We start from the raw sequence: 10,523 nt of genomic DNA, 5'->3' as shown, positions 1-10,523 counted from the left end.
CTCCGCTACTTATCCAAGGGGATCTTTTCCCCCAAGAGGCCACAAATGTGCTTCGCCACCCCCACCCCCACCCCCACAAGAAGGACCCCTAGAGGTTTGCACTGTTTAGGTAGAACTCAAAGGAGAATCGTTTGACCTGTATGTAAGAGGTGACATTTATCCTCTCAGCCATTCACAGCCCAGGAAGAAATAATTTATTAGGTCTTTGCTTAGAGAAATAGAGAAAGGCCTAGAACTGAGGAAAGTATGAGCCGCTGAGAGTTTGCACAAGCTTCTGCTTTCGTTTTGCTATCCCTGCAAACTCATGTTTAAGCAGTCACCAGGGAAGGAGCCTCTCCACCCAGTTCGGGCAGGGCCGGTGGGGGCGACTCCCCTTCCGCATACTATAAGGGCTGCAGCTGGCCCTGGGCGCTTCTTCCCAGATCTGCAGCAGCTGGAGCCGGACCTGCTACTTAGCAGGTAAGGCCCGCGGGTGGCAATCGCGGGTGGCATCGCAGGGAGGTGACTGGCCGACCGGAGGAGGCAAAACTTATCTGCACCGTCTCCTGAAACCCGCTTGCTCCCTGCGCAGCGCCCTCAGCGCCCTCGCCTAAGCGGCGACCGGGGAACGCTCTGTGGATCCCCAGCGCCACCCGATGCCTAGGCCAGAGGAAGAATGATCCCAGTTAGAATTTTCTTTCCCCAACCCCTTTTTTTGAACCTTGAGCTAAGAGACAGTGCCTTGCAGCCCCCCACGGGGTCTATTTTGCCTGCAGAAAGGCTAGGAGGGAGGCGGATGAGAGCCTAGATCCTCAGCAATGAGAACTGGACTTGACCCTGGTCGCTAGCCAGCCATGCACCTGTGATTGTTCTGTACTTGAACAAATTGAGGCTTTGAGTGTAGAGACCCAAATGGGTTAGCAGATAGTCCCCAAGCAGCACTGACTACAGCAGGGAGGAGTTGTTTGCAAAAGGAGAGGGTTCCTCTTCCCCGTCACCCACAGGCTGACTCTGGGAGAGTGGTAGTCTCTAACTTGTGTATCCCATTCCAGCGGAGACTGCAGCTTTGATCTCAGGCATGGAGACCTGAACCCCTAAAATGATTACATTGTTATCTTTACCAGAATTCACTTTTATGCAGAGTAGGTCGCTGTGGATTTCTGGATTCATTGCCTGGATGAACAAGGACTTGACTAACCACAGGGAGAGAGAGAGAGAGAGAGAGAGAGAGAGAGAGAGAGAGAGAGAGAGAGAGAGAGAGAGAGAGAGAGAGAGAGATCCAGACAGGCTGTGCAGTGTGGGGGCTGTGCCAAGGTCACTGACCATGTCCCTCTTTAGACACACCTGTCTGGAAGGTTAGAGTCCTAAGACACCTTGGTCTTGGTCCTGTGTGGCTGCTAAAATCTGGCTCCAGCTTTGTGTGCCTGGGGGAATATCCTTGTCCTCTTGGGAAAGACTGGACCGGTTGGCACTGGGCGGGATGGGGAGTCCGGAAGATTTCAAACTGCAGGGTCTTAGGGGTGGTTGGCAAAGTTGAGGTAAACGGTCTTGCTGATCTCCGTGTGTTGCATGCAGCCTTCACCATGGAGCAGCTGAGCACAGCCAACACCCTCTTTGCCTTGGAGCTGTTCCGCACCCTGAACGAAAACAACTCCACAGGAAACATCTTCATCTCGCCCTTCAGCATTTCATCTGCCTTGGCCATGGTCTTTCTGGGGACCAAGGGCAACACCGCAGCCCAGCTCTCGAAGGTTAGCAGAGGCAACACTGGGCAGCTTCCTCTCCCTGCAAATGGTTGTGCCTCTGAGCTCTTCTGGTGTGTTTTCTAAACCATATGAAGCTGGGTTAGGTAGCTACTCACGGTGCAGTCAGACTTTCAGAACCCCCGCCCCAGGAACCGTCAGTTGTTCATTCTCCACTCACTGAGCATAGGGCACTGTTTCTGTTCACCTGGGGACATAGAGTAAACAAAGACAACAACAATATCTGCAGGCTTGATACCCCTATTCTCAGCAGTGAATCTGACAGCTTTCCCGTAAGCCCCCCTCCTGGCCCCTGGCCCCCACCCCCACCCCCACCCAGAGCTGGCTGCTTCCTGTCTTCACATCTCATGGACCACCACTACTCATAAATCATGCCTGTAATAGCGTCACCTTCAAACGTGAGAGATATGGGAATCGCTACAGTGAGCAGGTTGGTGGTGGTGCCTGTTTGTAGGGACAAGGTAAAAGACAGCCACCTGTCTGTGTTCCCAGGGTTAACCCTGGGACTCTCTCCAGCCTCATTTGACTGGCTGTGGTTCTGTAGGAGGAAGGATTGGAGAGTCCCTGTGGCCTGGTGAAAGGGACCATCACTCCACCACACACCCCTCCCCGGTAACAGCAGGTCACTTTTGCCTTTCTCCCAACATTTTCCAACTCTTCCTTAATGGGTGTGGGGGAGGCTGGGGGGTATGGGGGGACGGGACTTCTGCTTTTGGTGCTGATTCTGAGAGGGGAATTCTGCCACCTTTGGAAGCCTAGACAGAAGTGGGGAAAGTATTTCCTAACTGACCTGCCTCCTACTCTGCTCCTGCGGCTAGACGATTCTCACAGGTTAAGTCCCCTTTAATGTTGCAGGTTTTACAGAGGCTGACAACTTCAGGGACAAATAGTCTTAAGGCTCTTTTCTCCCTATGTCAGTAGGTACATCCAAGTAGCAAACACTGCATACTTCAGTGAGTAGCATGAACTGTGGACCTCAGGTGTTTTATGTCCTTTGTGCCATGGAGTGAGTAACCAGCCCAGGCTCATAAAACCATAAGGGGCCCATTGATTTGCACCTGATAGATGAGGAAATCAAACTCTCACCAGAATAAACTCAAGGAAGTTATTTTTCAAGGGAGGGAGTTGTGGCCTCTAGTAAGATAACTGAAGAAAACAGCCTCGGTCAGTCCTACCTTTTGGGTCTCACTTCTTTTTATTGTTTATTTCTGAGATGGTTTTCTAGCAGAATTGTATATACCCCAGAATATAAACATGAGCATACCATTTAATCTTTTTTTGGAAAAAAAAAATCAGATTTAGTGTGTTAACATTTACATTTGTGAAACTATTAAAAATGATTTGGAAGCCATGTCTAATGTAATTATTATGTCTCACTGAGTCATACATTTCCGGTTCCATTTTGTTTGTTCTCCCTGTAACATATTAATAAAGCACTAGGCTGAAGTTAATCAGTATGAGAGAAAAAAAATTTGATGGAAGCAGACGCCCAGGAATCACTTTATAACTTCAAAATGAGTGGTTGTATAAAGAACGTTCTCTTTACTTTAGACCTTTCATTTCGATTCCGTGGAGGATGTCCATTCAAGATTTCAAAGCCTGAATGCTGAAGTGAGCAAACGTGGAGCTTCCCACATTCTGAAACTTGCTAACAGACTGTATGGAGAGAAAACCTACAATTTCCTTCCGGTGAGAACCTAGCACTTCACATTCTACAACTTCCTGAAGTGATACAGACTCTTCCCAGCACAGCCATGTTGCAGCTCATTCATAAAAACAACAGAGAATGCAGGTGGAGCATTTATCTCATAGTCTTTCTAAAAGCTCCTTCCTGGATGTTTTACTAAAACAAGGGTAGGACGGAGATGATGGCTCACTGGATGAGAGAGCTTTGGGTGCAAGCATGAGACCCTGAGCTTGGATCCCGGTACCCAGGAAAGATGCCAGGCATGGCCTCACACTCTCCTGTAACCCCAGAACTGTGGGAATGAAACTAAGAGAATCATGGGCTTGTGGACCATCCTAGCCGGGTTCAGGAGAGACCTTGTTTAGAGGGAATAAGGCAGAGAGTGAGAACAGGACTCCTGGCATCCTTCCCTGGCCTTCACAAATGCACAGGTATGCACACCCATTTACACACATGTACACACACATACACCTCACACACATATATACACATATGCACACACAAAGCAAAGGCAGATCTGAAAAGCTACTTGAAGTACAATCAACATTTGCTGGTTTATGAAATGTTGATGTAAGACTGAAAAGGAATTAGTAAGCTTTGTATTAACACCAGAAATGATAAATAAAGGGCTACATTCACCACTACTGCACTATAACCTTAAAAAGTGGCTAGGACAGTAAATTTAGCATTCTGTGTTTTTCAACACAACAGAAAAGTATAAAGGTTGGGTTTTAATGAAACTTTATTCTTATGACTTCTTTCTTTTCTTTTGGGGAATCTTAAAAAACTTCTGTAGGGAATAGAAGTTATTCATGGCACTTTCTTTTTTTTAAAAAAAAAAAAAAAATAGGAGTTCTTGGCTTCAACTCAGAAAATGTATGGTGCTGACTTGGCCCCTGTGGATTTTCAGCATGCCTCTGAGGATGCAAGGAAGGCCATAAACCAGTGGGTCAAAGGTCAAACTGAAGGTGAGAGGCTGTGAGTCACCTTTCTCTTGCTGTTGCTTACACCTGACATAATCAGCGTCTGGAGAGAAAAAGCTGATTTTGACTCATAGTTTCAGTGGTTTTAGTCTCTAACCAGGTGGCCCTGTAGATTTGGTCCTATGGCCATCCAGTGCCTTGTCATGAGACAACATGGCAGAGGAGGCCCGTCCTGTCCACCTCACTGGTAAATAAAAAGAAAGAGGGAGAGACCAGTGTCTCACCATTACTTTCAATAGCAGCATCCCTCCCCCAAAGTAGGTTTGATGATGAAGACCTACAATCCCAGTGCTTGGGAGGCTGAGGCAGGAGGATTGCTTTGAGTACACATGGCAAGAACCTGTCTCAAAAAAGAAAGAAAGAAAGAAAGAGAGAGAGAGAGAGAGAGAGAGAGAAAGAAAGAAAGAAAGAAAAGAAAAGAAAAGAAAAGAAAAGAAAACGCATTGCCCAGTGGCCTAAAGACCTCCTACTAGGTCGTACCTCTTAAAGGTTCTGCTGCCTTCCAATGCCGTATGGACCAGAGACCAAACCTTTAAGACACAGGCTTTTGGGGAACCCTCTGGACCTTCACAGAACCATTGTGCACAGATGCTTACTCCTCCTCCACTCTCCCACTTGCATCTCCTTCTTTCTCCTCTCTCAACTTCCCAAATCCTGACTAATGTGCACTGACACTCAGATGCTGTTCCCTAGTATAAGGGACAATGTCAGATGTCAGAAATTTATCAATGGAGAAATATAGACGTGATTTAATAGAGGCAGTTGAGAACCCATGGGTTCTCCTAAACTAAAGATAAAGTTAAAACCAACTTGAAATGAAGAATAAAATTAATAAAAATGCCTGCCCCAAAGTGTTTATAAAGTACCTGTATTGAAAGAAACGGGTTGCAGTCAGATTATTTTTGGCCAATATCTTCTCCAGTAACTCAGGGTAGTGAGTAGGGAGTGACTCACCCTCTGGGCTCAGTCCAGCTTTGTAACGGATCTCTCTTCAGTCTTGTTACTGTGGGAGTCAGCACCCAGGGGATCCCTGTCAGTTCCCACCCAGCAGTGTGCCAGGCTGTGGGGAGAGTGGTTTTTGTTTCAATAAATCTTATCTCTTGGGTATTTGTTAGAAGTCCTTTTCATGAGAGCAGACGTCTACTTAGCAGATTTGAAGACATAATTTGCCAGTGACCAAAATCATTTACACTGAGGAATTGTATTTGTTTTCTCTAAAAAGCAACCATTCACAAAATAATGGTTATTGTCTCTATCCTGGAAAGGAGAATGTACTCATTTTAACCTTTGAAGACATTTGACTTATTTTAGTGCTTTTTTTTTTTTTTTTCTGGTTCAAGTCCTCATGCTAGGACATGCTAGGTTTATTTTAAATAGAAACAGGATAAGGGGCTCTTTCCTAACTTAACACTGAGTTAAAGTCTGAAGTTTATGTCTGAATCACGTTTTAGAGCTAACAAATTATCTGTTCAAATTTGGAATTCCAATGTGGAGCTTTTTATAAAAAAATCTGACTTTATCTTTTCAGGGAAAATTCCAGAACTGTTGGCTGAGGGTGTGGTTGACAGTATGACCAAACTTGTGCTGGTAAATGCCATCTACTTCAAGGGACTCTGGAAAGAGAAATTCATGAAACAGGACACAACCAATGCTTCATTTCGACTGAATAAGGTCAGGTGATACTACCATCCTGGGCTGTTCTTGGTTGTGTGTGAGTGCCAGGGGTATACCACAGGGCTTCCCCCATTAAGCCGGGCCATTACCACTGAGGACTCTACCCCAAGACCCCAAATTCCTCTCTTCTCTAAAAGACAAAAGGGAATATTTTGAGTGACTTTTTTTTTTTTTTTTTTTTTTTTGTAACCACTCAGAAAGACACAAAAACAGTGAAGATGATGTATCAAAAGAAAAAGTTTCCATTCGGTTACATTCAGGATCTGAACTGCAAGGTGCTAGAGATGCCTTACCAGGGTGAAGAACTTAGCATGATCATTCTGCTGCCTGAAGACATTGAGGATACGTCCATGGGTCTTAAGAAGGTACCTGGTTCTCAACATCATGATTCGTGTTTCCTTTCACTATACTGTACTTCAACTTCCTGTGTGTACCCTGCACTGTATGTTCTTGCTGTTCATCCACAGACTTCATGCAAAATTCCTTGCCAGTATGCTCACATTTTTGTTAATACAGTCCATCAGAGCTTACTCCTCTGAGGCCTTGTGTTTATACAGTTAATTAGTATTATTTTTATTACTTATTATTTGAAGTGCCCAAGTATGCTGTGCTAAGTAAGTCTTCTCTCACTGAGCCTCACTCCCAGTCCAGAAGCCCACAATTTAAATGTTTAGATTATCTGCTGCTCTCAGTGAGCCGTTGTGATACAGGAACATCTAAGGATACAAAGGGAAATGTGACAGTGATGAGTGGCCCCTCACAGGAGGTCTCTTTAAAGAAAGTATAGTAAGAAGTGATTTACATCTTTGGGGACTGGGTGTCTCCTGACAGGGTTAGAAGCAGACACAACTGTGAAGGTTACAGTTTTCCTTCAGAAGTTCTAGGCCACCAACTCTTGTTCCTTTCCAGCCTACACTTGCAATCAGGAAGGACCCTGCTGTCATTTGCATGTCCAGAGTAGTTCTGACATGAATGTGGTCCTTTTGTTGGCTGTATTTTCTTGCTGGTATTTTATTTTATTACAAAATGAGGCTCTAATCTAAAGAAAGAATTTTTTGCTATCCATAAGATAAGTGGTTCTGTTCAGGAACAATAATACTTGATATTTTTATGGTACTTACTATGTGTTAAACCCTCTAAATACATCAGTGTATTCAATGGTCACAACAATGCTACAAAGTTGGTGCCATTAGTATCCCTAATCTATTCTAGGTATCTATTCTATTCCACCTTACTCTGCTCCACTCCATGGACAAGGTCTTGCTGGGCAGCCTAGGTTGGCTTTAAGCTCATGGCTTCCATCAGTGGCTCCCAAATGCTGGGGGTTTAGGAAATCCTGAGTGGATGGAAGAGTGGATAGATGGGTAGACTAAAAGAGGTGCAGAAGGGAAGAATCCAATGAATTGAAGGAGTGGGTGGAAAAGAGAGAGATGAGTAGATGGGTGAATGATGGATGGAGAGAACTATGGATGCGCACATGAGTAGGAGGGTAGTTGAATGGATGACAATTCTGTTGTTAAATGTTTTTGTACTTGGACCCTCAAGGACCTAGAAAATAGTTCTGCTGTATTCAACCAACTGACAGACAAAAATGAAATCTTCTAAGTAGAATCTGTTTGGACAGAAAGCATGAAGGAAACCCTATGAGCATTGGCAATTGAGAATCCATTCATTTGAATGATACCTTATTACAATAATAAATTAACCTCTTTATGCCCTACATTAATTCTAGATTGAGGAGCAATTAACTTTGGAAAAGCTTCATGAATGGACCAAACGTGAGAACTTGGAAACCATTGATGTCCATGTCAAATTGCCCAGATTCAAGCTGGAAGAGAGCTATACCCTCAACTCCAACCTTGGCCGCCTGGGAGTGCAAGATCTCTTTAGCAGCGGCAAGGCTGATCTGTCTGGCATGTCAGGATCCAGAGATCTCTTCATATCAAAAATTATCCACAAGTCCTTTGTGGAAGTGAATGAGGAGGGAACAGAGGCAGCTGCCGCCACTGGAGGCATCGCTATGTTCTGCATGTTGTTGCGCGAGGAAGAATTCACAGTGGATCACCCATTCATTTTCTTCATTCGGCACAATCCCACAGCTAACGTGCTCTTCCTTGGCAGAGTTTGTTCCCCGTAGAAGAGACTTTGGAGGCACAAGGCAGAGCTAAGAGTTTTATTCCTGAGATTTTAATGATGATAATTTTCATTTGTCCTTGCCAATAAAACCTCTACCCAGAAACATATCTTTAGTTTCCTTTGTATGTTTAACCCAAATGGCTTTTTACATCCATGGCTTTAGACATGGGTGTCTATTTTGTCTTTGAACATTGAAAATAATCCAGTGGTTGCTGTCGAATGCAACAGGTCTATTTATTCTTTTGGATAAAGCAGACATATATGAGGTCACCTATGGATATACTCTCCTGACAGGTATGAGAAGGTATGGCTTTTTCAAAGACAGTTGTTTCTCAGTCTAGAATTAAAGTAAAGGGAAGGAGAGAGAGAGAGAGAGAGAAGAGAGAGAGAGAGAGAGAACTGACAAGTAATAATGCATAAATTAAATTAGTTAAATTGCTATGGTGATAGGATGGCTTTGTGCAGTGGTGAAGGAAGTTGAATTGGGAACTCTTGGGTTGATTGGTATGACCCTTTGTCAGATGCACTCCTTTGGATGGGGCTTAAGATTCTACATTTGTTCTTCCGTAAGACTGCTGATTCATTAGACTCTGCAAACTGGATGCCTGTCCTCTTCTCTCTCCCTGTTCTCAGGCAAGTCAAGGCTACATTCACAAGGACAATAAGGTGAGTGAGGACAATTGGTAGCAATGACTCCATAGGTTCAAAACAAAAATATAGCAAATCACCAGGAAGTTTTCTTCCTTTTCTCCCCACTCCCTGACCCAAATACTATCGCCTACCATACTCCAGGTTCTCCAAGATCTAGAAGAAAAGAAAAGCAATGGACACTGCCTTTAGCTTTTCCTTTTGGGCTGCTTCCTTTAGTTTGGATCTGGAATGTTCCCCCAAAGGCCCATGCATTAATAGCTTTGTCCTCAATGTCACATTACTGGGAGGTGGTGAAACTTTGAAGAGGTGGGATCCTCAAGGAAAGTCTTCAGATCACCATGAGCTGTGTCTCCTGGGGGGATTATGGCTCCTGCCTCCATGTGAGCAGTTTGGGTTTACTGCCTGCTCCACAACATTGTTACCTGGCTTTCCCGACCAAGACCATGTGATTATAGACAAGAGTTTGAGACCAAGCCATCCTTTGCTCTTTATAGATTGGTTATCTTAGGTGCTTATCATGGTAATGGGGAGCTAACACAGTCCTCCAGCAAAATTGACTGTCTAAGCAACTCTGCTCATATCCTTTTTACCTATGAGGTAACTATAAGTAAGTTTTCAAAAGTCAAACATATTCTTAAGTCACAGATCACAGAATAGACTCTGATTCACATCTTTTTGTGTGTGAGAGACATATTTAATTCATGTCATGATAAAGCAGTTAATGCAGCCCTTAAGACAACTAAAACTCCAAGTAAATAATATCATCAGCAACGAGATGCTAACAAAATGGGAGGAATTGCTGTAAAAGCCAAGAGAAAACTGAAAACCCAGGGGCAAATTTGGCCCCTGTGCCTTAGCAACACTTGTCAGTATGGAGGAGGTAATGAGAACCAAGTGATGGATTGTGTCACTGTTAAGGCAAAGGGAAACAGAGTTTGGTCTTTTAAGAGTGGGGCCCCCATTTTTCTCCTATGCTTTTGCCTGGGCCCCAGAGTATGCATGAAAAGCTCACAGTGCAGCTGTGAGCTTGCCACCAAACAACCCCAATTTTCAGTCCTAGCTCTGGATCTACAGCTGCCTGTGGGCAAATGCAGACACAAACTCAAGTCATCTCTGTTGGTGGCAGGAGAGTTATCCTTAAGCCTCAAATCATTATTACGATCTACTTTTCAAGTACAGTATCCAGAGTATAATCAAAGAAGACTGTTTGGGTGGGGAGCCATGGCAACATAGACCCAAAGCAGCACAAACAAAAGAGATTGTAAACAGTGGAAGACTCCAAATGTTACCCCCATACAAACTAGAAAACAACAGTTTTTAAAGTTGAAGTCTATGAAAGCCAAGGTCAAACATTTCAGCAGGCAACTGCCAACTTATAAAAGACACTGCAAGTCTGATTGAAAAGGGACTGGAAATCCCAGAGCTTAAAATATATAATAAATTCTTTTCATAGAAAAACTTAGCTAATAAGAGAAAAAAATGTGGATTTTAAAATCTGATGAAGCAATTCATTAAAATGATTAAGTAATTAACTGATTTTTAGTTTCTTCTAGAAAGTCAAACATAGTCAATAAACCTCCAAAATCAAAAGTGAGTATGGAAAAGACAAAAGGAATGATAGGTATCCCAAAAGAATTAGGATGATGGTGC

At 43.9% G+C, this 10,523-nt stretch overlaps 1 protein-coding gene across 1 annotated transcript; it reads left to right on the top strand.

The window, feature by feature from the left end:
- Positions 1-246: 246 nt before the first annotated feature.
- On the top strand, positions 247-8,325 carry Serpinb1 (serpin family B member 1). Its single transcript, XM_036188431.1, has 7 exons — positions 247-459; positions 1,555-1,730; positions 3,294-3,431; positions 4,280-4,397; positions 5,941-6,083; positions 6,284-6,451; positions 7,819-8,325. Exons 2-7 carry the CDS (start codon positions 1,563-1,565, stop codon positions 8,221-8,223), a joined length of 1,140 nt encoding a protein of 379 aa, XP_036044324.1. The 5' UTR covers positions 247-459; positions 1,555-1,562; the 3' UTR covers positions 8,224-8,325.
- The last annotated feature ends 2,198 nt before the right edge of the window (positions 8,326-10,523 follow it).

The sequence above is a fragment of the Onychomys torridus genome, chromosome 5 (assembly GCF_903995425.1).
Source record: "Onychomys torridus chromosome 5, mOncTor1.1, whole genome shotgun sequence".
In the NCBI taxonomy this organism is placed as follows: domain Eukaryota; kingdom Metazoa; phylum Chordata; class Mammalia; order Rodentia; family Cricetidae; genus Onychomys; species Onychomys torridus.
This window is presented reverse-complemented; position numbering and strand designations above follow the sequence as displayed.

What these genes read in the sequence shown, in the direction of transcription:
- Serpinb1 (XM_036188431.1), top strand. Translation starts at nt 1,563, where the DNA reads ATGGAGCAGCTGAGCACAGCCAACACCCTCTTTGCCTTGGAGCTGTTC. An exon ending in GGTCAAAGGTCAAACTGAAG is followed by an intron (nt 4,398 to 5,940) that starts GTGAGAGGCTGT and finishes TTATCTTTTCAG; the next exon opens with GGAAAATTCCAGAACTGTTG. An exon ending in CTTCATTTCGACTGAATAAG is followed by an intron (nt 6,084 to 6,283) that starts GTCAGGTGATAC and finishes GTAACCACTCAG; the next exon opens with AAAGACACAAAAACAGTGAA.